This window comes from Balaenoptera acutorostrata, chromosome 3 (genome assembly GCF_949987535.1).
Source record: "Balaenoptera acutorostrata chromosome 3, mBalAcu1.1, whole genome shotgun sequence".
Classification (NCBI taxonomy): Eukaryota; Metazoa; Chordata; class Mammalia; order Artiodactyla; family Balaenopteridae; genus Balaenoptera; species Balaenoptera acutorostrata.
In genome coordinates this window covers 154,834,105-154,860,125 of record NC_080066.1, presented here as the reverse complement: position 1 = coordinate 154,860,125, position 26,021 = coordinate 154,834,105, and the positions used below count along the sequence as shown (strand labels likewise).

At 48.6% G+C, this 26,021-nt stretch overlaps 1 protein-coding gene across 5 annotated transcripts in view; it reads right to left on the bottom strand.

Annotated features, from left to right (window-relative positions):
• The window catches only part of ESRRB (estrogen related receptor beta), a 176,478-nt gene that overhangs the window by 6,052 nt on the left and 144,405 nt on the right, over positions 1 to 26,021 (bottom strand). For all 5 annotated transcript variants that reach the window (XM_007184514.2, XM_057542132.1, XM_007184513.2 and 2 more), the window contains 3 exons: positions 13,198 to 13,308; positions 12,179 to 12,340; positions 3,593 to 3,862 (listed from right to left, as the gene is read on the bottom strand). In XM_007184514.2, the coding sequence (XP_007184576.2) occupies positions 3,593 to 3,862; positions 12,179 to 12,340; positions 13,198 to 13,308 (543 nt within the window). The remainder of the gene's footprint in view (positions 1 to 3,592; positions 3,863 to 12,178; positions 12,341 to 13,197; positions 13,309 to 26,021) is intronic.

The window sequence follows — 26,021 nt, the reverse complement described above, 5'->3', positions numbered from 1 at the left end:
CGTGGTTTGGGGCCATAGCCTCTGACCCGCTACCGCCCACTCAGCCTCAGCAGTGGCACCCATGGTGGCCCTCGGGGCTGCCACCAGCACCACTCCAGTGATCTCCTAGCCCCTGTCTCTCCTCCAGCTAACACACTGTCTGCCTGGGTGACTTTCCTACCTCGCTGCTGGGGACAGGTCGCTCCTCCACAACCTTTCACGGCTGCCTCTACTGACCCTATTCCACCCCACTCCCTTCAGAGTCCTGGAGCCTCTGTTCTGACACCAACAGCTCTTCTAGCCTAACCTCCAAACAGGCCTGTTCTTTCTGTTTCCTGCCTGCATCTGATCGCTCCACGACGCAGCCAAGGCCTGAGGCATCACAAACTCCTCTTTTTCCACTTGGAGCTCTTGAACCTGCACAGAGCTGCAGGATGGCCTGGTAAATGCCACTGGGGCAAGAAGTCCAGGTTCCCGGCACTTTGTCTCTCATGGCAAAGCACCTACTCAGGCAAAGCTTGATACTAGCGGCAGCTCCTGCTGGGCTCCGTCGGTCCTCAGGTGTTTTGTATTTGTATGTGTGTATGTCTGTGGGTGCGCATGTGCATGCGTGCATGTCTGTATGTATTGAGATCTAAGGCCAGAGCAGCTGGCAGAGCTAAAGAGTCCTCTGAAAGCTTGGCATTGAGGAGTGGGTGGAGACGACAGCTAAGTGGCCTCCCACCTCCTCACGTTCCTCTCCTGGCCTGGGCAAGCGTGAGCTCCGGGTCTTGTGAGAAGTGGTCAGGAGAGTCCAACATCCAGGAGGTGCCCGCCAGGGTCTGGGCAGCCTTGCTGCATCTCGCTGTGCTTGCCCTGTGTCCTCTGATTTCACTGGTTCCCTCTCCTCCTCGGCCCACCCAAACCCCCAGCCCCTCTACAACCACTTAAGACAATGCTTCCCTTTGAATAGGAGAGCGCAGGGAACTGTGAGGGTGTGAAACTATTCTGCCTGATATGTGACGATGGAGATTTGTCGTTGTGCATTTGTCAAAACTGACAGAACTGGACAACACAAAGAGTAAGCTCTGAAGGCAACTGTGGACTTTTGTTAATAATAATGTATCAGTATTGGCTCATTGGGCTTCCCTGCTGGCGCAGTGGTTAAGAATCCGCCTGCCAATGCAGGGGACACGCGTTCGAGCCCTGGTCCGGAAAGATCGCACATGCCGCGGAGCAACTAAGCCCATGCACCACAACTACTGAAGCCCGCGCGCCTAGAGCCCGTGCTCCGCAACAAGAGAAGCCACTGCAGTGAGAAGCCCGCGCGTCACAACAAAGAGTAGCCTCCGCTTGCTGCAACTAGAGAAAGCCAGCGCGCAGCAACGAAGACCCAACGCAGCCAAAAATAAATAAATAAATAAACAAATAAATAAATAAACAAACGAAACTAAAAAAAAAAAGCCATCAGATTAAAAAAAAATTGGCTCATTAATTGCAACAAATTACCACACTAACGCAAGATGTTAGTAATAGGGGGAATTGTGTACAGGGGCTGGGGAATGAAGGTGGGATGGTGTATGGAACTCTATATACTATCTGCTCAGTTACTCTGTCAATCTGAAACTGTACTAAAAGCAAACCAACAGCATTAGCATTCTCTAACAGACTACATTACAATTTTGGAATCAAGGTGTGTGTAAATGGTCTCTACAGAAGTATGTAAAATGTTTAACTCTTATTTTGCATTAGTTTTTTAATAAAAGGGACTTGAACTAAAAAAAAAAAAAAAAAAAAAAGCTTCCTTCTGTCTATTAGGTCACATTCCCTGGAAGCAGAGCCTGAGATGGGGGTTCGGGCGCATGGGATTTGTAGCGAGTGTGCTTTCAGGAGAAAGGAAGGTGGGGAGGCGGGATAGGGCGAGGGTGGGGCAAGCACGGTAAGGATGCAGCCTGGCTTGTGCCTGATTCCACTCCAGGAGTCCAGCCTTTGGTTTCCCTGTGTGGGTCGGCTTTTGGCTGAAGGTGCGAAGGGGGCGGGGGGGTTGGTTATGTAACCCTCCAAGCAAGGCAGGTGAGGGTAGGTCTCTGGCGAAGGGGGCAGTTGTGCGCTATCAGCAGCAAAATTCAGCAGCTGGGGCACGGATGCACTAACCCAGTAAAGGGGGTCTGAGTGGGGCAGTGACAGCATCCCCTGTATTCTCTGTGAAGCAATTTGTTAGGGGACCAACTGTCTCAGTTTTACAGGGATTGAGGTTTCCCAGGACATGGAACTTTCAGTAAGTGTGACAGCATTAAGCAAACTGGCTGGTTACCCTTTTTATACTGTCTCCATCTGGAACCAGCTCTCCCTCTTCCATACACTGATAACAGTTGTTTTCTCTAATATTAATAATAATGATAATAATTAATATTTATTGAACATTTCCTCTAGGCCAGGCACTGGGCTAAGCGCTTTATCTTCAATCATTTAAAAAAGTGCTTGGAGGAGGGATGGGGATATCCCCACTTTACACACAGGACAGAGCTACGAGAGGTTGCCAACTTGCCCAAGGTCACACTGCTACTAAGTATCAGAGCTAGAATGTGAACTTGGGTCCAATTTGAACTTGACTGAGATTTGAGCAATTGACTACTGCATGCGCCCAGCAGCAGAATTATGTGTCTGCGTGCCTGACACTCTCTTTTTAGGATAGGGACCCTGCCTTTCTCCTTCTTCTGCAATCCCCAACACAACCCCTGCACCTGGCCTGGTACCTGCAGAGTGTGGACACAGGTTACATTCAAGCTCACTCACCTGAGTTACCAATGCCCGGCCCCTCTCCACAGACAGTCTAGCTAGAAGTTGGTGGGCGCTAAAAGAAATGGAGTGAAGCCTCCTTTTTAATGGCAGGAAAGTTTTCTCTCTTGGGCCTGAGCAATTTGAGTGGGAGATTCAAGGAGTGTGTATAAGCTTGGAGTTGATTTTGGAATCAGAGGACCTTGGTTTGGGTCCTAGCTCTGTCTGACACTCTTTAACTGTGTGACCCTGGGCAATTTGCTTCCCCTTTCCAAGCCCCAGTTTCCCCATTTGTAAAACGGGGTTAAAATAATAACTTTGCTCATAGGGTTGATTGTAAGATGAAATCAGTTCATGGCTAATTGATTTAACAGACTGAGTACTTATTATACGCCAGGCATATTATAAGCATAATTATATATAAATAAATCCCTTCCATAGTCTTCTGGGGTGGAGTCTTCTGGACTGTTTGTTGCTCCCATTTTACTGATGAAGAAACTGAGGCACAGAGTGAAGTGAGGCACAGACTTGCCCAAGTGGCAGGAGCAGGATTTGACTCTTAGCAACCTGCCTCTGAAATCTGTGCCCTTAACCCTGTGCTGATCTTCATGGCAAGGGCCCAGCAGAATGCCCTGCAAATCAAGGCCTTAGGAAATACTCAACCAATGCCAGCCTTCATCACCATCTCTTCAACTCCAGGCCACCCCTTGCACAATCTTTGGGTGACAAGAAGCTCTGGCGTCTTCACACCATTCCTGCCCCTTACAGAGGTCCTGCTCACAGGCCCCAGAGCTGTGCTCCCCAGGCCCAGAAGACCTCTTGGAGCTCCCCCTGAACGCCCGACACCCACCCGTACCTGAGTTGGCCAGGGCCAGGGCCTTGAGCGTCACAAACTCCTCCTTCTCCACCTTGAGCTTCTTGTACCTGCGCACCAGCTGTAGGATGGCCCGGTAGAGCTCCAGCAGTCCCGCGAGGCGGGAGTGCTCCTCGTCCATGATGTAGTCCTCAGCGTACACCAGCTTGTCGTCATAGGGCAGCGAGCGGTACACGATGCCCAGGATGAGGATCTCCATCCAGGCACTCTGCAGCAGGCTCATCTGGTCCCCCAGAGAGAGGTTGGAGAAGCCTGCAGGAAGAGGGGGCGAGCAGGGCAGCAGAGGTCAGGTGGGCAGGCCAGGGGCCTCCCTGGGGCTGGTGGGGAACCTCTGGATCCTGCCCCTCCCTTTTACCTGCTGGTCTCATTGTCCTTCCCTTGGTGAATGAGTCAGACATGGAACTCATGGAAAAGACTTAACAAGAGCTCAGTCAATGTTGACAGTTGTTATTATCATTATTATTGTTAGTTCTATGGTATTTTTCGAATGTGCAGAGAGGCTTTTTGATTAATTAAATGCATTTGTAATTTAAGGAGTTATTGAATTCATAGTAGAATCAGGAGGTGGCAGTATAGGGTGCCCTCCACTCAGAGGAGTTTCCATATCCCCCTCTCTGCTCAGTGCAGGGGAGGCTTTGGTGCTTTAGAGTGACGCCTGACCTCAATGCAGAGTCTCAGCTGTGCCGAGACCCAGGGGCCCAACAAGGAAGGAGGAGGAATCAGCTGTTCCCGGCCAGTGACCACAGCCCGGGGCTGCTAAGAGCTCAAGAGCGCCCAGGGTCAGGGGGCACTTTCTCACAGGCAGCCTGTCCTCCCAGAGGTCAGACCCCCGCTGGCCTGGCCATCACTCTCCACCTAACAATGACCCAAGCAGTCCTGTATTCTGTGAGCTTGGATCGTGGGCGTTTCCCCCTCCCTACTAGCAAGGAGGCTGAGTTCAGAGTGAAAGAAGGATGGGGGCAGGGGCGGCTCCAGAATTATGACACTGTCTTGTTCAGTGTGCTCTGGAGATTGCCTGGGCTTGAATCCCGACTCTGCGTTTACTACCTGTAGGCTGACCTTGTAAGAGCTGTGCTACTTCCCCAAACCTCAGCTTCCTCATCTATGAAATGGGTATAACAGTAGTGCCTGCTTCAGAGAGTCACTGTGAGGTCTAAATGAGACCATGATTACAAAACATACATTTACTGAGCTCTTACTATTATTATTAATGATGAGAAGAAAGTCTTCATCTGCAAAATGAGAATGACACACTGGAACTGTATTATATATGCACTTAACTCAGGTAAAGTCAATTAACATCTTGATATAAGAGAAAGAAAAAAAAGGAAGGAAGGAAGGGAGCAGCGAGGGAAGCAGGGAGGGAGGAGGAGAGTTGATTTTCAAATATCTTGGTCACTAAACACAAGGCAGTAACTTCAACCAGAAACTCAGTGATGGGTTCCAAGACGGACCACACCAGATGTACCAAAAAGGAAAGGTATCCACAAAGCCATTGCACTATGCACCCGTCATGGACAACTGAAATTAAGGGAGCTCCACGGGTAATTTTGCTTATGTAGGACTCTTTACTTGCTGACCTAGAACCTAACCCCACTTAGATGCAGTGTTCTGACTCGGGGTGCGGTGAGGATGGAAAGAGATGGCCGTGGGAAGCACCTAACACCTCCCCCTGCACACAGATGGTGCTCAGTACACCTGAACGAGGAAGGTAGTGACGGCTGTAGCTGTTACTATTACTGTTGTTGCTGTTGTTAGCATGCTAGTGACATGATTCTTCTCCCCCGCCCCCAGACTGGAGGCTGGGGGAGGTCCCGAGCCTCTGGATTGGCCCATCCCTCTGGGTTTTCTCGGAGTCTATTCCACCCTCATCTGCTGTCCTCTGTCTCTAAAAGCCACTGTCCCTCCCTGTTTTCCAACCAGTGCAACAACCGGTGTCCAACTGTGAGGTGCATCCAGGGGAGGAAGCCCCCCTTCGCTCGGCAGGCACCCCTTTCCCGGTAAACACCCTTTTTAGTCTGACTATCACAGTTCGCAGGCCGATCTGCACAACCCGGACCTGGGATCACCACCCGGCTGCTGGCATCCCCGGGTGATCGCCCACAGAGCTGGAGCGATTACACTGCCGACACGGGGTGAGCGGGGATTGATGCGCCTTCTCGGGGGAGAGGCTGTGGCACAGAGGGGTCAGGTGCTCGTGTGTTGTCGTCCGGATCCCAGAGTGGGAGCGGGTGAGCAGCTGCCCGTGGTGGCGGGGAGAGCCGGGTGGTAATGAAAGATAGATAGAAATGGACATCCAATTTCCCTTATCGGGCCTCTGAGCAGGAGAGGCCTGGGGCGACATTAATTAACAGATACCAATCAGCCAGCACGGGGGGGTGTGTGTACGTAGGGACGTGTGGGACTGCACTGGGGGTGCGGGTCTGAAGGCAGACAGACTGGGAGGGAAGATGTAGGAGGTGGACGGGGCAAAATTAATAGACAATTGAATTGGAAGGTGGCAGAGAGGGAGGGTGAGGTAGGAGCTAGGCTTCTGGAAACGAAAGACAAAAGATTCACGAGAGGCTCACGGCTAGAACATAAGCAGCACGCTCTGCCCCCTCGCTCACGCCCCACATACTTTCTGAGCACCTACTAAGTGCCAGGCCCCGTGCTAGGCACCAGGGACAGAATGGCCAGCTGGAACCAGAGCCGATCCCTGCCTTCAAGAGCTCAGTCAAGAGGGAAAGCCACACCCCAAGTTACCGTGTGTCCCCAGGAGGTTACAGCTGTAAGAAGAGCTCCAGTGAGATGAAGGGCTGAGAACATGCAACGGGGGAATTTGGCCCAAATGAGAGAGTCCGGGGGACTCTGCAGAAGAGGAGACTTTGTGGCTGAGCTGAAGGGGTGTGTCTGCTCAGATGGCTGTCACTCCTGTGCCCCGGGCTCCCGGGAGCACGGGCACCAAGCCGCTCACCTTCCGAGCCCCACTGCCAAGTGCCCAGCCTGGTGCAAAGGGGCCCCACAAACATTCCTGGCACAGAGGCAAGAATGGACAGATGCCACCGGGCCTCGACTCCTGGGTGACGAGAAGATGGGCCAGAAGAACATGGTTGGACCCTCTTAGTCCTCTAGACATGAGTCCGGATTTAGCTGCCTTGGCTTATCATGCCTGAGTCAGAGACAGGCCTACAGGGCAGGTCGGTGGCAGGCGGTGGGGTGGAGGGGGGGATGGAGCACCTTGGGGATGTGGGACCACCACCTGAGGGTGTCCTGAGGCCTGTGTGCACACCCCCTGCTAGGCTGGTTTGAGGAGTGACTCAGCCCCTGACTCTTCTCTTCTTCCTTGAGCTTCTTCAGAAGGAGCCAGAAATAGCTTTGAAAATCCAGGTGCACACCCCAAAGTGCTGCACAGCGGATAGAGGCTGCTTCGTTTTGTGCAAGGTCAGGGGGGAAATATTGGATATTTTCTAATATTTGAAATAGCTCAAATATTTTCTAATGTTTGACAAAAGAAACACAAGAAGGAAAAATGAGAAATAAAAATTATCTCTAGGAGAAAGGAGGGGGAGGGGATGGGGATGGAGGTGAGAGTTCTGCCTACGCGTTTTTGTCTAGTTCTGGCTTTTGAACCTGTCCGTGTTGAAGAAGTGACATTAAATCAAGCATAACATAAAAGGCATTCTCCCTTCAACCTAGCAATCTCACTGCTAGGAATTTCTCCTAGAAAGAAAAGTATGCATAAACATACAAAGATAAACGTGAAAAGGCTGTTTGTTAGATCCGTTTGTAACGACCCAAAGCAGGCGACAAACTAAATGTAACCAATGTACTATATGTACTTACTATATAAATGTAATAAAATGTAATTATTAGCTAGATGAATGAAACAGTAGAAGCCACTAGAGAGAATAAAGAAGAACCATGAATGTGGATGTAGAAAGATACTTATTGCCCAAGAAAGATGTTAACTATTAAGGGCACAGACGCCAGAGGCAGCCCGTCTGTTGGAATCCTAGCTCTGCTGACCACTGGCTGTGACCCTGGGCATGTTTTCTGTGCCCCAGTTTCCTCATCTGTAAAATGGGAATAATAATAGTACTTACCTCATTGGGTTGTTTGGATTAAATGAGCTAACGTGTGGACCGCTTAGAACACGGCTTAGCATATAGTAAACGCTACTATTTCATATAACTAAATGAAAAAAGCAGAGTGTAAAGCAGTGTTATAGTATGAACGATGGCAGGGAGGGGACACACACACAGTGGCTATACACCTACACAAATTCCCAGAATGATGCTTAAGAAAGATGCGTATTTGGAACACATCACTTCCACCCCTCTGCCACATCTTTACTGGAAGCACATATTCTTTCTTTTATTAAACCCAAACAAAGGAGCTGATGCACTCCTCCCTGCCCTTCAGCAATGCACCCTTCACTTCTGCGTTCCTGTGCTGGGCTGGGTCTCCTCCATCAGGTGATCAGCAATTCTGGGGCAGAGGGGCTGCTGGGAGAGGCTACGTGTGGCCCGTGCCCCTGGGGCTTTCCCAGCTGGCTGCCCACTCCCACCTCTCCCACCTTGAGCTCTGCTGCCCCCGGAAAGTTGCTTTATCTGCACCAACTGATCTAATAACATTCAGGCTCTTCCCAAGCCCCCATCCCCCAGTGATTTGACAGCATGAGCTTCTAGAATTTAAAGAAAAAAAAAAAAGAGCACATAATTTGTGGCAAGTGGAGTTCATAATCTGTTAATTTATTATCGTTTCTGTCGACCTGGAGGGCCATTAGCAGAGGTAATAAAGGGAGATGTAATTATAGGATCTGAGGCCACTCCAGACACAGCTGCTGTCACTCGGCAGCCCATATTTCATCGGCCGCTGGTGTTCTTCTCTCCCCAGTGTGAGCCAGACGGTGGCTTCCTGGTAGCAGGGTCTCTAAGGGGCCCTCCGCTAGGAGGCCTCCGGGGGGGTCCCCTGCAGAGGCCGTGCACATGTCAGCCTGGGCTGGGCAGGGCCAGCCGGAGGAGGCTGTCCTGGCTGGGGCACCCTCGGGGCTGCCTGGGCTGCAAGGATAACACCTAATGACATCTGCAGGCTGCAATTCATCAAGTGATGCCCACCGCCTGTGAATGTTCGCTGCCTCTGGTTCTAATCTCTCGCTCATGGGGAAAAGAGGTGGACACTCTAAAGACTTGGGCTTGTTCTCTGGGCAGCCCAATACCTGGAAAATTCAACTCAAGGGAAAAGTCTATCTTGGGGTGGGCAACTTCAGACTGACTCAAACCAAAGAGCGGCTGCTGTTCCGGGGGAATCACAAGCAGCCCCAGCTTTCCCACGGAACTCACCCTTGCAAAAGTGTCCTGTGTGTTCAGTAATATGGGGAAAAGGGAGGGGAGTGCTGGGAACGAGTTTGCGCTCAAATGAGCCTTCCTTCCAGCTAAGCTGGCCACTCAGTGCCCGCATGAATATGTCCGCTTCTGTGCACAGCACTGAATGTCCCCCTGGACTTTTCCTCCATGGCCACTCAGTGCCCGCGTGAATATGTCCGCATCTGTGCACAGCACTGAATGTCCCTCTGGACTTTTCCTCCATGGCCACTCAGTGCCCGCGTGAATATGTCTGCATCTGTGCACAGCACTGAATGTCCCTCTGGACTTTTCCTGCATGGCCACTTGCCCATCAATCCTGAAGGCCTAACTCCTGTTCTACTCTCTCCCCCGAAGTCCATGGCATCCCTCCTGCCTCTGCACTCCATCTTGTGGTTCTTCCTGCTGCATTCTAACTAAGCATCTGCCTTCTCACGTGTGAGATACAGGAGGTGGGAAATGGGTGGGTAGAGAGGAAACAAGATTGGCCGTGGGGGGATAACTGTTGAAGCAGGGTAATGGGGAGGTTCATCATACTCTTTGGTCTACCTTTGTTTGAAATTTTCCATGAAAAACTTTTTTGGTTTTTTTTTTAAAATTATCTAACTTATTCCCAAATGAGACCCTTAGGGCAGCAATTAATCTACTTCTTTAGACGGGCCACAGCTCCTAGCAAGAGAGCTTACATACAGTTAATGCTCAATAAATGCATGCAAAAGCAAGTAGGAAGCACCCTCTGTGTGCCAGGCTCTGGATTAGACGATACTGAGGCATGAAATGTGGTATCCTGTGCTTAATTCAGGGCAGCGGCTTGGGCTCCTCTCCAGAGCTCTAACCCGAGCCGTCTTAAGAAGCCACTCCTTCTGTCTGTCCAGGGACCAAGATGGACAGTTGCTGACACAAGTCCCAGGGTGGGGCCCTGGCTTGTATCCTCCCTACTCAACCTGCCCTCTTTCTCATTTTCTTTCTCATTCTCTTACCAGGTCTTCAGATAAGTTTTCCATCTAATCTGAGATGGGATTAAGTCAATTAGTTTAACTATATCAGGCACTTGATTATGTCATCACCCTTAATATGAGGTTTACATGCAGTAGCAGGAGACCCTATTAATTAATTTTACCTTAAACACTAGAAGGTCAGGCCCAAATAATTCAGCATGCAAATGTATGCAAAATAGGCAAATTAGCATTTGAGACAGACAAATGAGCCCCTATGTTTATTTTATTTTTTAAGCAAAAAGAATTCAGCTTTGGACAAGGAGAAATGATGATGTGAAAGGAGGCTTTTAATACTATTAGCAACGACAACGACCATGGTCACAGCCTCCGCCACTTATCAGGTTCCAGCTCTGTGTGGGGCCTGGGCTAAGCGAGCCAGTTCCTCCCAGCAACCCAGTGAGGGAGGCTCTACTACTCACAGGTGGGGACCCTGACGCACAGAAAAACGAAGCATCTCGCACAGAGCCAGTAAGGACAGAGCTGGGATGAGAGGCCAGGTCTGCCTGAATCCAAAGTCTGTGCCCTCGGCAACCATTCTGCTCTGCCCACTGCCCTCTTGGTTGGGCACAGACGGGAGGTGGAGCTGGGAGGTGAGACGGAAAATGGGTGCAAGGGAGGCACTGCCTCCTGGTTCTACTCTACCCCCTGGGGGCACGAGGTGGTAGAAGAAGCAGGCAGTGACCCACGGGCCCGCCAGGAGCCACTCCTGAGCCGCGGCTGCGATGCAGTACCTGCTCAGCCTGGAAGAGGAGTGTATGATGGGAAGGGGGTGTGTGCAGGGGGAGCTGTGCCTAACTTGGCCCTGGGTTAGTGGAGCAATCCAGGCTGAGGTGTCTTAAGCAGTGGCCTGACCCCACATTGGTGCTGAATCAGCGCAGGGCAGATTCAAAAACTACTGAGTGTGTAATCCCAAGAGGCTGAGCTCCTTAGTAAGGGCGCTCCAGCCCAGATCCCCAGGGAGCCCACCCGTGAGTCAGGGAGTCCCTGTGGAAGGAATTCTAGGCTTCTTGCCAGCTAAGTGACACCAGCACCCCCTCTGAGCCATTGTCCGCAGGAAGGCTCCTTCCTGTAAGCTGTGCCCATAACATCTTATATAAGGACTTTCTGACTTGCCCCAATCAACTGTGGGCCTTGGCATCTAAAGTTTCGGACACCTTTGCTACATAACCATGCATGCTGTATTCATCTTTCAGAGCCGGTGGCAAACACAGAAACGATCTACAGACAGGAAGATAAACTGTCCCACATTACAAAGCTAGGAAGAATCTGAGTCCATGGTAGGTCACTGCCAGAGAGGAACAGGATGTCTCCCCGACACTGTGAGCCGAACTGTTAGAACCGCAAAGGAATAAACCGCACAGACTTTAGAAAGCTCCCCAAGAAGGGTGTAATGCAGAATATGTGGGTATCGGAGTCTACAAAAACAAATTAAAAATCAGCTCCCTCCCTTCATCCAGAATGAAAAAGACGGAAAGAGGGGTTTGGGGCCACATGCAATGAAGAGAAGTCCGGACCACCCAAAACACGTTCGTAACATGTACTTTTCATGCCAGAAATGATCTTAAAGTCATAGAATCCAAACTAAGAGACAGGCCTCCCTTAAGATCAGGCAAATGGCAAGAGCGAGCACGCAGCTGATGTCAGGATGTGCCAAAGCATCACACACACGCTCGCATTTCATCCCCACGTCAAAGCCCATGAAGGAGGTACTGCTGGTATTTCCTGTTTGCAGAGAGGTCCGGCGACCTGCCTTGGGTTACACAGCTAGCAAGTTGCAGACCCAGAGCCTGAATCCCAATCTGATTCCAAAGCGTATGTTCTTAACCATTCCACTTCACCTGCCTCTAATAGGAAACAAGAGAGTCAATCCCTCTTCTGTGTTGTTTTCCAGTATATTTCCAATAAGATTTAGGATAAAACCCTGTTCTTTGTTTGGCCTTTAAGGATTCAAAGAACTTGCTCTGATTATTACCTATTGTAGAAGCAATCATACCCCTGCATAATCCGTTCTGAAGAGCCCCCAGCAGTTCAGGAACAACACTGGACCTTCCAAACAACTGCTCACCTCCAATCCCACAAAGAGAGAAAGGAGGCCAGAGAAAAGTAGTCTTGCCAAGATTCCACAGGGCTCCTGGGTCATGGGCTCCCATGCATAAGAACCAGAGCCACGGGGAGCGCGGCTGTGAGTCTCTGACTACACCCTCCCCCAGTCCTATGGGACTCACCTGGGATGTGCTTGGCCCAGCCAATAATGACCACGAGCTCCCTGTCTGCCAGATCACAGAGAGTGGTCAGAGCCTTGATGTCGCCCTCTGGCATGCCAGGGGGTGGCATGGCGTAGAGTTTGTCCGGCTCAGCCACCAGCAGGTAGGAGACGATTTTAGTCACTGCAACAACAAAAGGGAGAATGTAAATGCCTGGGAAAAGAGGAAAGGGGCCAAGGTGGAACCTGAGATGGCTCAGGAAGAAAAGTCGGGTTCTGAGGAGCCCCAGGAAGCTCAAACATAGCTAAACACCCCCCTCCATTCCTCCCTCCCTCCCTCCCTTCCTTCCTTCCTTTCCTCCCTCCTTCCCTCTTTCTTTCTCTCTTTCTCTCTCTCTTTCTCGCTCTCTCTCTCTCTTTCTTTCTTTCCTTCTATTTTATTGATGATAGTTGATTTACGATGTGTTAATTTCTGCTATACAGCAAAGTGACTCAGTTATACATATATACATTCTTTTTTATATTCTTTTCCATTATGGTTTATCCCAGAACATTGACTATAGTTCCCTGTGCTCTACAGTAGGACCTTGTTGTCCATCCATTCTATATGTAATAGTCTGTTTGCATCTGCTAACTCCAAACTCCCAGTCCATCCCTTCCCTACCACCCCCCTCCCTTTCTGACTCCACAGAGTTGCTGGCAATGATGATTTGGGCTCTTGGGAAATATCCCAACAAGGGAAGTCGCCTGGTGAATTCTCTTGAGAGGAACGTGATTTGAGTGGGAGGTGAGGGGACATGTTCTGGATGCTGGGCCCGTGCTTTCTTAGGATCATGCTGCATTTGGAGCTACATTCTGTGAATGCCATAGGAAAGGTCTGAAGCCTGAAGTACCCCATACCAATACCAGACACTGATGCCCCTCCCCGTGACCCTCAGTGCCCCATAACCCAGCAGTGTGAAGATGGCATTTCCCCAAAGGGACGCCAGATGTTCCAGGAACAGATGCTGGCAAGAGGGGCAGGGACTGCCTTGCACTCACATGGCTTTTTAGCAGGAGGAGAAATCTGTAAGCTCAGGTACGGGCTGCTCTCTGAGTCCAGCCGTCGCTTGTATTTCTGGCGGCCTCCACGCACTCGGTCAAGGCGCACACCTTTTGGGGAGGAAAGGGAAAAGGTCTCATAGTTGTTCAACATCACCAGGGGTGTTAGCGCTGACTTTGGAATTTCAGCAATGGCTAAATCTTCAGGGCTACGCCCCGATCGATGGCTTTTTTTACAGCTGCCACGTGGCCAGCCTCAGGCCAGGTGGCTGGACAATCCTAAGATAATTGTCTTCACAGTAATGGCCCACCCCGGTTGCCCTAGGCCTGGCCCTGCCTCTCTGGAGTCAACATCCTCCTGAAATCCATCCCAAGCAACCTTCAGCTCTTGAGTCTTTCTGTCTCCAAAAGACAAAGCACAACAAACACGCTCTTCCAATGGCTGGGGAAAGAAAACACGTCGTTTTAGATCTGCTGTGAATCCAGGCTGGACTGAGTTAGCTTACCAAGAGAGGAAAGGAATCCCTGCCACGGGCGGCCCCTCCAAAGAGCTATAACAAAGATCTGCAAACTTCTCACATAAGAAGCATCTAGATGGGCACTCGTTACAAATGTCAATTTCTGGATCCCTCCCTCAGAGATTCCAGGATTCAGTTCTGTCTGTCTATACAAACGCCCCATGGGATGAGGATGCTGGCTGTCCTGGCCACACCAGGAACACCAGTGCCCGGAAGGCTCTCAACAGCAGGTACAAAAGCAGCTGTGGCCATTCCACGCTGACATCCATTTCCAGGAGTGAGGCCCTATCCTAGGGAGACAGACCCTTTATTGTCACTGGGTCCATACCACCTTCAAGAGTCCTGCCCACCCACAGCTCCTGCTGTCTGGACAGAGCTGTTGGTACCATTTGACAACCCCACCAGCAGGCAGGGCGGACAGGACCTCCAGGGGGCTCCTCACCCAAGGGCACACAAGCCTGTGTGTGACCACCAACCTATGTGACCTGACATGAAAAGATGGATGGGACCCATCAACTGAGCTCCAAGTGAGAACTAACACAGAAAGCAGAGCGGCTCTCCTTTCCTTACCATGAAATGGACCTTGACTAAAACACATAAGAAGTCAGAGAGAGAGCCAGAGTCCCCAGAGGGAGCAAGCTCGGTGGCTTCAACTCCTCCTCCTTTCCCCAAAGGTCAACAGCATCATGGGCACAGAGCCCCAGTCCGGTGATCTTCGGGGCCCTGTCTTTCCCCAGCACTTCCTCCTGCCAGTCCTACCTTCTTCCATCTTCCTAGCCCACGGGGGTGCTCGGAGGGCCGGGAGGATGCTGTAAGCACACCCAGCCAGGCTGCCTGAGGGGACTGTCTTTTAGGGGCCAATCAATGCTTGGCATTTCATCAGCAGCGTCCTTTTTACCCCACAGCCTGGCACTTTTGTATTTGATGCTGAACATGGATGTAGTGAACTTTTTTTCCCAGGAAAGGGTCTACCCAGTATCCCACCCCTGCTTCCTATTTCACGGCAATTCCCCTGTTGTGAGTCATCTCACTGGGGAGGGTAGCAGTAGTGCTTTCAGCCGCAAGGGTGTGGGCAGCCCTGGGCCAGACTCTCCTGATTACTGCATCTCCCATGCCTGGGCTCTCGGGGGCTTCTCTTGGTGCTTGTCTGGCTAAGTGTGATCCTTGAGCCTCCTGACGGGCTTGCGATGAACTCCCCTTCTGCTTTGAGAGTCAGAATGGGTTGCAACTGACCACCTCTATAGTGGGTTCTCTGGGACAAAACACTGAGATAAGGACATGAATGTAGGCAGTTTATTTTGGAGGCGTTCTCAGGAAGAAAGTCAATAATGACCACAGCTCCCTAGCGGATGCGGCTATATAATCCACTTCCATCGGTACCTCGGACCTTGAAGGGGCAGCCGAATCCCATTCAGCACAAGACCAAACCCACGTGCTGATGGGACTCTGGCTCACCGCTCCTGGCCCCTTCTGTGAGGGTAGAAGGAGCAGGCACATAAGGAGGACAGTTCCTCCCTTTGGGGAAAAGGTTTTTGGGGAGAAGTTCCCTGTTTGGAAGAGTTTTCTTGACCCCATCCTGTGACACAGCCACAAAGCAGCTCAGCCCTGCCTACTACACCCGAGGCGAGTCAAACCCTCCACCAAGCTTCTCCCCCTGGAAAGCTGGCAAGACCAAGGTGAAAATACCAAGCGTCAGGCATAAAGGACCGTGAGGACCCCAGTTTCCTGAGCACCTACTATGTGCCAGGGTCTGACTTGGAGTCCAAGATGAGCCCCTTCCCCACTTCACTGACTTTGTCTGCTAGATGCCAGTCTCATGAGCTTCCCCCTCCCACCCAGGCTGCCTGATCCCAGACAGATGTCAGCAGGAGAGTGAACTGCTCCACAAAAGTGAAAAGAGGCGCCCATCCCTCAGCAAGGCGAGAAGATGGGCAGATGCCACCTCTGTCGCGGCCTCCCTGTGGAATACTCTCTGTCCTGATACAGGGCGTGGCTCTCCGTGGGTGTTCAAGAAAGTCTTGACACATACAGGAATGGATATGCCTCCGCCCAGGCTGGGTGCTTCTTCCTGGGCTCCAATAACACACTGGGCTTCCCCTAACGACTAGGGGCCCCTCACAGCCAGAGGCTGCTCGCCATCCTACTCCAGGGACTGTGTGGCACCCAATGTGCTACGTGGGTGCTTAGAAGATGTGAGCTGTTACTCTGACCATCACTGCCATCATTATTATTGCTCTTCCCCTGTGCTGCGTACAACCCTCCGGTAAGTCACATTGATAGTGATAATGAGAACAGCCTAACTTATGGAGGACTTTCTGTATGCGTTGCCCTATTTAAGCCACAGCATATAAAGCAGGTGCTATTATCCCCATTTTACAAACAAGAAAAACTGAGGCTCACAGAGATTTAGCAATTTGCCCAATAAATGAGCCAATATCCAAGCTCTTTGCCATTCCAGGGTATGACTTCCCAGGGCACAGCAGGTATAAACTCTCTAAATTTTCTCCACCAGATCTTTATAGCACAATGGTCAATAGCTCCAATCAATAAGTGTATCAATTAATAGGTTATTCTATTAAAAAAAAAAGTAGCCTGTTGCGTTTGATTATGCACAAATTGATACCTGGTATGAGGTGTGTTTGTTTTCCTTGCTTCCTGTCTGCTTTCCAAGTCCTACTCTGAGCACAAACCCAAGCCACTCAAGCCCACGGGATCCAGTGATCAAGGTCCCTTATGAGTTGCGTGGCCTTAGCCAAGCTGGTCTAGGGCCCAGGTCTGCCCCATTTTCTGAGTTCTCCCTTCCCCCCTACACTGCCCCACGGTCAGGGTTTATGAAAGACCATTTAGGGTAGAGGGGTCCTGGGGCACAGACCCAGGCTGGGGTTGGGCAGATGGGCCCCCATCTAAGTGACCTACCCGTACCATCAAAGGTACCCTTGATGGCCCAGTTCAACTCTTATCTCTACCGGGAAACCTTTCCAGACTCCCCTGGCAGAGCTGGCCACGCCATTCTTGGGCTCCCTTTGTTCTTTCTCTATACAGCAACCGAGGTTAAAACAACTCTTCACCGTTATACACTATGTGCCCATCTCCCTGGTGGACGGTGGGCAACTCCTGGACAGGACTTCCATTTATCGTTGCAGCCCAAGCTCAGCACACAGCCTGCGGTCAGTACTCAAGTGTCTGAGTAAAATGACGTGCCCAGTTAAAATGAAGCTCTTCAGAGTTAAGAAACGAAAGAATCTCAGGGTCTGATCCTTGCCCCAGCTTCCATTTGTCTCTCCAGCCTCCAGAAATTCACTCTCTCAAGGCAGCCTATTCCTCATGAAACTTTCTCCTTGTATTGAGCTAAATTCTTTCTCCAGATCACTCCTTACCCTGCATCCCATCCAACAAGACCACCTCCCTTCCATAAGACAACCCTTTATGGACTTGAACATCCTTGGGCATCCACCTTCTATGCTCAAGTACCCTTTATGTTCTACATTTGTACAGTGTTTTAGGCCAGCCACCTCCTCGCCTTCCACACATTTGTCTGTACTGATGCGACCTGATGCGAGAAAGGTCAGCCCCTCAAGGGCAGAGACAGTGGACAGAGGTCTGAATTGCTTTGCACTCCGCCTAAACAGACATTGGTCTATGTTTATACTTATTATCTGCCAACGTGTGTTTTTTTGGGGACTTCCCTGGTGGCACAGTGGTTAAGAATCCGCCTGCCAATGCAGGGGACACAGGTTCGAGCCCTGGTCAGGGAAGATCCCACATGCCACGGAACAACCAAACCCGTGCGCCACAACTACTGAGCCTCTGCTCTAGAGCCCACGAGCCACAACTACTGAGCCTGTGTGCCACAACTACTGAAGCCCATGTGCCTAGAGCCCGTGCTCCACAACAAGAGAAGCCACCGCAATGAAAAGCCCGCACACTGCAGGAAAGAGTAGCCCCTGCTTGTCGCAACTAGAGAAAGCCGTGCGCAGCAACGAAGACCCTAAGCAGCCAAAAATAAATAAATTTATCAAAAAAAAAAAAAAGAAGCAGCCCCTCCCCAAGAGGTAATACAGCAAGATGTTGTATCATGAATCCTTTAGAAGTGGATCAACAAATACTAACAGTTGGATCTGGCAGACATTATTAGTTTCCTACCCAATTTCATTCCATTCCCCCTCTTCCATGCTAACAGAGACTGGATTTTCTTCATAGGCACATAGGGCTTTCTTCATAGAGAGCCCTAGCCAGTCCCAGCATTCCTGTTCCCCACTTTCCCAATTTCCCTGGTAACCAAGGCTGGTCATATGACCTGGTTCTGGCCAATGGGATGTAAGGTGAAGTCCATGGTGGGGGCTTCTGGGAATCGTTTTGCTTTTCTGATAAAAGAGACAGACATAGTTGGTGCAGCTCTTTTTGCCTTTCTTCTGCCCTGACCTGGAAGATGAAGCCTAGAGCTGTGGCAACCACCTTGTAACAATGAGGCAGCCACGTGAGGACACCAAAGAACACCAGAGAAGAAAGGCAGAGCCTGAGCCCTTGATGCTGTGGTTGAGAAGCCTGTGCAATTGCCCATTTCTGGTCTTCTTCTTAGGTGGGGCAATCAATCTCATTTATTGATGCTTAAGCCACTAGCAGTCAAGTTCTCTGTAACTTGCAGCAGAAAGCAATTTTCGCTGATAAAATGGGCAATTACTTTTTAAATTAGGATGCTTAAGTCTTACAAACAGCAAATGGAAAAAAATAAAGGCCAGGACTTGAACCTGAAATAAGAGTTGCCTTATTGTTTGTGTTCTTATATTAGTGAAATATCTAAAAAAGTAGGCTCAGGGAGCATATTAAAATACTAATTAACTTACAATTGCTGTCCAGGATTATTAGATTATATCATCTTATTGATACTTTTTGAATTTAAAAAAGCATCAATAATATTCTCATGTAAAGTATACCAGAGCTCCAAATACTATAATAAATACTTATCCTTTGTTTTAACTACAGTTCAACACTGTTTCATCTTTTAACATGTGCAGGCCAAAATTTAAGTATTCATAAGTGTGTCATGAATACGTAGTGAGCGCTCAATAAATGTTAGCCAATATAATTATTATTAAAAATATCAATACTTCACCCTTGAAACTGTTCCGTATCTTGACTGTATCAAAGCAATATTCTGCCTGTGATATTGTACTATAGTTTAGCAAGATGTTACCATTGGGAGTAACTGGGTAAAGAGTACATGAGATCTCTCTGTATTATTTCTTACAACTGCATATGAATCTACAATTATATCAAAATTTAAAAGGTTAATTAAAAATTTGTTTAACTGGGGCTTCCCTGGTGGCACCGTGGTTAAGAATCCGCCTGCCAATGCAGGGGACACGGGTTCGATCCGTGGTCCAGGAAGATCCCACGTGCTGCAGAACAACTAAGCCCGTGCACCACAACTACTGAGCCTGCGCTCTAGAGCCCACGCGCCACAACTACTGAAGCCCGCACACCTAGAGCCCTTGCTCCGCAACAAGAGAAGCCACTGCAGTGAGAAGCCCGTGCACCGCAACGAAGAGTAGCCCCTGCTCACCGCAACTAGAGAAAGCCCACATGCAGCAACGAAGATCCAACTCAGCCAAAAATAAATAAATAAATAAATAAATAAAATTTATTAAAAAAAAATTTATTTAACTACTTGTGGAAATGTAACCCAGTGATTCCACTCCTAGGTCTATACTCAAAAGAATTGAAATCAGGACCTCAAACAGATACTCATCTGCAAATGTTCATGGCAGTATTATTCACAATAGCCAAAAGGTAGAAGCAACCCAAGTATCCTTTCTTTTTTTTTCAAAAGTCCTTTTTAAATTTAAAATTTTTTTTTTAATTTTAAGTTTTTTTTGGCTGAGCTGTGTGGCTTGTGGGATCTTAGTTCCCTGACCAGGGATCGAACCCAGGCCCTGGCAGTGAAAGTGCCGAGTCCTAACCACTGGACCGCCAGGAAATTCCCCAACCTAAGTATCCATTGACACACAATGTGGAATTATACATACAATGGAATATTATTCAGTCATGAAAAAAAGAATGAAGTTCTGATACATGGTATGGCATGGATGAACCTTGAAAACATTATGCTAAGTGAAATAAGCCAGACACAAAAGGAGAGATGTTCTAGGATTTCATTTATAAGAAATAACTCGAATAGACAGAAAGTAGATTGGAGGATCCCAGGGGCTGGGGGTAGGGGAGAAAGGGGAGTTATAGTATAGTTTCTATTTGGGATGATGAAGAAGTGTTGGAAACAGGTAGTGGTGATGGTTGCAAAACACTGAACGTGCTTAATGCCACTGAATTGTATGTATACTTAAAAATGATTTTTAGGGAATTCCTTGGCAGTCCAGTGGTTAGGACTCAGCACTTTCACTGCCGTGGCCCAGGTTCAATCCCTGGTTGGGGAACTAGGATCCCACAGTCACACAGCTCGGCCGGAAAAAAAGAAAAGGTTTCTAAAAGGTGAATTTTGTTGAATATGTTTTGCCACAATTAAAAAAACAATGTAATATACCTAAAACCAGTGAATTGTACAGTTTAAATGGGTGAATTATATCTCAATAAAGCTATTAAAAGATTTTTTTAAATACTTCACTTTTCTCTGATTAGTGGAATTAAATAACATAAAATGTATGAAACATAGTAATGTGCTCAGTACACAGTAGGCACTCAATAGTAATCTCTTTCCTTTCATCTGCCTATGAAAGTGGTAGTGTCCACCTTGAACTGCTAGCTTTCTTCATGGGAAGAGAGAGAAACACACCCCCTTAGTTATAACTACCATAGGTCAGATGTGTTAAACAAAACTCTCAAGAAACAAAGGTTCAGAGAGGTTGAATATTGTGCCCAGGGGCACACAGCGCCAACACAGGTACTCTCTTGAATATGCTCGGCTGCAGCCATATAGTCCCCAACCCCCAGCAGTCTCATCACTAGGCTGGTGCCCCTGTATCTTCAGTGTCCAATCCCACTTCCCTGCTCAGGGCACAGGAAAGAGCAAAGAAGCTGCTGGGCTGCTCTGGGGAAGAAACTGCCTGCGGGGAGGGGAGTGGGGCTCCCCCAAGCCCCTGCCCCATCTACTGACCTATCCACACCGCAGGCACGTCAGAGCAGCCAGGGCCCGCGGCTGCCGCGTCCTGAATCAGATGTCCACTTGCTGACTTGATAAGATCAGGCTTCTGACTTTTTTCTTAATGGAAGTAAAATAATTCCTGCTTCCCTCCAACTCCCCCCCTTTCTCCTCGGTCGCCCTCCCTAAGCTGGACGAGATCCCAGCCTTTCAGAAGTAAAAATAGCAGAGTGTGCAGGGGCGGCAGCAGCAGGGGGCAGTTTTAAGTTTCTTTCTTTCATCCCAGTCACTAAAAATAACCAGTTAAAGTTCAGAAAAGCATGGCCCTGCACCTGGCCCCCAGCCTGTCCCATGCGCTGCCCCATCACATTTCTCTTCCCACAGGAAAGGCTCAGACAAGGCAGAGAGGGAGAGGTTCTGAGCCTGTGTCCTTCTCCTGCCTCCTCTGCAGAGATGCTATCCTGACACTGCAAAGCTGTCATGGTCAAGACTCTTCTCTTCCCCTTACCTAGAAACCTGCCCCCGCCACACACACCCAATTTAATGTCCTTGGTTTATTAAGGATGTGTGCAATGCTTTACAGTTTACAAAGCTATTTCCATATGTCATTTGATCTGTGTAACAAAATTGAGGGAGGGAGAACACATGATGATTATTATTATTCCCATGTGAAAACTGAGGCTCAGAAAGGTCAGGTGACTTTCTCAGGGTCACACAGCCAGGAAAGGTCTGAGGGAGGATCTGAACCTTTATCTCTAAGTCCTATCTCCTTTGCCCTGAACTTGAGACCACCTACCCTGTATGATTGTCAGAATGCCCTGAAAGCCTTTGAACTACACAGACCTTAAGGACTTAACCACTTCGAGGTTCTAAGTCAATAGGGGAGATGTACAGGAACGGATAATTTTGCAATGCTCCTCTAATGCTTCTGACTACCTACAAGGTCTGGGGAGCATGCACTAAACCTATTTTATGCAGTACTTTTGTCTAACCAGTGTTCCTTCCAGGAGACTTAGGTGTTGACTCTCTACCTATAAGTTCTACCAAACTATAGCTGACCCATCTCCAGAAAGAGGAACAAACCACACAAAAGGTGATAGGAGTACTCTGGGCTCCTGAGGGCCCAGGGGCTGTGGGTCACGTGGACACGCTGATGGACACCCCAGCCCAGCAGAATGCCCTGCCTAAACACTCATCTACACCTCCCGCACGATCTGAGCTCCCTTCAGCCACCTGTCTGGCAGGAGGTCCTGGGTGACAGGTGAGCTCACCTTGCTGCCTCCGACAGGACAGCTATCTCGGGCTGCCTCTTACCCTAGTGCCATATCATAATGGTGAAGAGTGCCTCACTCCTGACTCACTATAAGCCGAGAGAGCCTTGCGGGTGGATAAACACACATGCCAACTAATATTCCAGGGCTTGTGCCAGCTGCTCCAGGATGGGTAAGATGGTACTGGGTGATGAGACCCTGGCCTTCCGCTTATTAAGGAAGTGTCCGCTCTCCTGCTGCTCTCTCCTCTGGATTCTTCTCACCCAGGGCACTGTGTCCCCAAGGACATTTCACTAGGGCTGTGCTATCCTTGCATTCCCAGCTGCCAAAAATTCTCTAAAACTGAACACCTAACCAGGAAAGACTATTTCAGCTCAGCCTCCCTTTCCATTCCCTTCCTCTTTTTCCCACTTTGAGGAAGGGCTATAGGCTTTGCTACTGGCCAAGGCATCTCAGTGAGTTGGATTGGGCTTCTTAGAAGGAATTCTTATAAAACCAAGGAGACTAGAGTCCACCCAGCTCTGTTATTTACTAGCTGCATGGCCTTGGGCAAATCACTTAAACTCAGTTGCACTAGATAAGTCACGGCAAAAAGCTGTCAGCTGTGCCACCACCCTCCATTTCCTAGTCTGTGGCAGACATTGCTAATCAGTCACAGCACTCTTGCCTACTGATCCCAGGCACTGCCTAAGAAGCCTTTCAATCATGAATTCTAGGCAGCTGCTCCCCACCCCACAGCTGACAGTCCAGCTAAAAGCAATTTGCCATCCTGGAGCCAGCCCATTGTACTCAAAAGTCAAGTCCAGCAGGATCCAAGACCAACATGGGTAAGGCAGATTAGGAAAGCATCTTTACAGTAGCAGGTTAAGTAAGTAAGTAAATAGATAAATAAATAATATATATATATTTTAATGACACAGAAGTGCAAACCATAAAGGAAAAGACTGATACATTCAATTTATTAAAATTACTAACTTCTGTTCATTAAAGGATGCCATAAAGAGAAGAAAGCTACAAATGAGATTTTTACAACACCAGCTACTGAAAAAATGACTCATAAAAATGACCAGAGGGGCTTCCCTGGTGGCGCAGTGGTTGAGAGTCTGCCTGCCAATGCAGGGGACACGGGTTCGAGCCCTGGTCTGGGAAGATCCCACATGCCGCGGAGCGGCTGGGCCCGTGAGCCACAATTGCTGAGCCTGCGCGTCTGGAGCCTGTGCTCCGCAACAAGAGAGGCCGCGATGAGAGGCCCGCGCACCGCGATGAAGAGTGGCCCCCACTTGCCGCAGCTGGAGAGGGCCCTCGCGCAGAGGCGAGGACCCAACACAGCCATAAATAAATAAATAAATAAATAAATAAAAATTGTATAACTTAAAAAAAAAAACAGATTTATTAAAAAAAAAAATGACCAGAATATATAAAGATTTCTAAATAAAGTAGAAAATTCGGGAAAAGGCTCAGACAAGTACCTCACAGAATACAACTCTGTTTACTCCTTTACATACTGTCTGTGGCCACTTTCACATTACAACAGCAGATTTAAATAGTTAAGACAGAGACCTTTTGGCCCACAAAGCCTAAAATATGTAACCGGCTGACTCCTGTAATACAGAAATGAAAATAAATGAATTATAGCACCATGCAACAAGAAGCATTCACCTCAGAAATACTGATTAAAATAATTAAGATGCAGAAGAATATGTATAGTATAATTTCATTTAAAACTGAAAAACATGATATGATTTGAGATACAAATATATGATGAAACCATAAAGAAAGGCAAGGGAAAATAATGTGAAATCAGGATAAGAGTTGCCCCTGAAAGTAATGAATGCGGGCTCAGGCACAGAGAGAATCTCAAAAGTAAGGGCAAAATTTCTTTTTCTTAGACTGGGTGGAAGGTATCAATATTCTTCCTACTTCACATATGTTTTTGGCAAATGACAATGCCTGTCCTTTAAAATATGTTATTCTTTTCCCAACCCAACATAGTTTTAGCTGGACACATGGCATCCCAGCTAAAGACTACAATTCCCAGACATCCTTGCAAAGATGTGTGGCCGAGTGACTAGATTCCACCAATGGGCTGTGAATGGAAGGAAATTGTACCACTCTGGGTCCTGCCCTTCGAGGGATCGGATATAGGCTTTTCTTCCTTTTGGCTGTCTGGGAGATGGGTCCACAAGTGGAAACCACCTGCTAAGGATGGCAAAGCCACCAACCAGTCCTGGATCACCTTAGATCTATTGGACTGTTATATGAGAGATGACAGAGAATTAAAGTTCTATCTTGCTTAAGTTTGAGTTTTTTGCTTTGAGGGAGGAAGGGAGTCTCTTTGTACAGAAGTTTAGCCTTACCTTAACTAATATAACATACTATAAATATTTTTCTGGATCTACTTGATGCTTACTTTCTTTTTAAAACATATTTTATTTATTTATTTATTTTGGCTGTGCTGGGTCTTAGTTGTGGCATGCAGGATCTCTTAGTTGCGGCATGCGGGTGCTTAGTTGCGGCACGCATGTGGGATCTAGTTCTCCGACCAGGGATTGAACCTGGGCCCCCCGCATTGGGAGCACAAAGTCCCACCGACTGGACCACCAGGGAAGTCCCTCAATGCTTACTTTTTAAGGAAGTGTTTTGTTTGTTTTCATTTTTATTTTTAAAGTGGATAGATATATAGTAAGTGCTGTCAACCCTTCAGGAAAGTTTTGTTGAGAAAGGGAGCAGGGTAAGGTAGCAGCAGCTGAACAGAGATAAAGTTTGGATCAAAATACATTTGTGAGTTTTTAAAATTAAATTCTGTTTGGGTGCTGATGAAAATGATCCAGCAGTGAGGAAGGGTTTGATGGGGTTGGAAGCAGACATGATACTATAGGAGTCAAGTCCCTAATAAAGAAAGAGGAATGCAATTCAGCACAGAGATGGGGAGACTGGCTTTTGATAGGAACAGAAATACCTCTAACAAGACTGAAGACAGAGGGCTTCCCTGGTGGCGCAGCAGTTAAGAATCCGCCTACCAATGCAGGGGACACGGGTTCGAGCCCTGGGCCAGGAAGATCCCACATGACGCGGAGCAACTAAACCCATGCACCACAACTACTGAGCCTGTGTTCTAAAGCCTGTGAGCCACAACTACTGAGCCCGTGTGCCACAACTACTGAAGCCCACATGCCCTAGAGCCCGTGCTCCACAACAAAGAGAAGCCAGCGCAATGAGAAGCCCACGCACCACAACAAAGAGTAGCCCCCACTCGTTGCAACTAGAGAAAGCCTGTGCACAGCAACGAAGACCCAACGCAGCCAAAATAAATAAATTAAAAAAAAAAAAAGAGTGAAGACAAAAAACAAGTAGGTAGGTTTGTGGATTCAACAGCAGGAGGTTTAGAAATTCCCCACTTGACTGTTTCTATTTTCTCAAGCAAATATGAAGCAAGGTCATCAGCCAAGGAGCAGGGAAAGAGGCTACAGGACATTCAAAACTGCCTTCTGAAACACAGAAGAAACCAGTGATGTAACATGATGCAGAGTATCTTAAATCAGTGACTAACATTTTACTCTGTGGTACAACTCTAGGGGCTTTCCCTGGTGAATCGGGAGCAAGATGAAACAGCAACTAACTACTATCATTCCCATTTTACAGAGGAGGAAAGGGAGGCTTAAAGAAGTTAGTAAATCACCCAAGGAGCGGATAAATGATGCCGCTGGGGTTTTACCGTGTCTGTATGACCACTGAACCCGTTATCCAATGTCTGACGAGCCAGAAGCCCTGAATGAACAGTAATAAGGGCTCAGCACAGACAAGACCATCTCCTGTGACTTCATTCAATTAACACTTCCCCAACCAGAGGTCATCAAGTCATCGTGCCTGAGTGGCCGAAGGCGTGAGGCCACACGGGAAGATCTTGTGAGGCGTCAGATGTGTGTGCGTGAGCATGTGTGT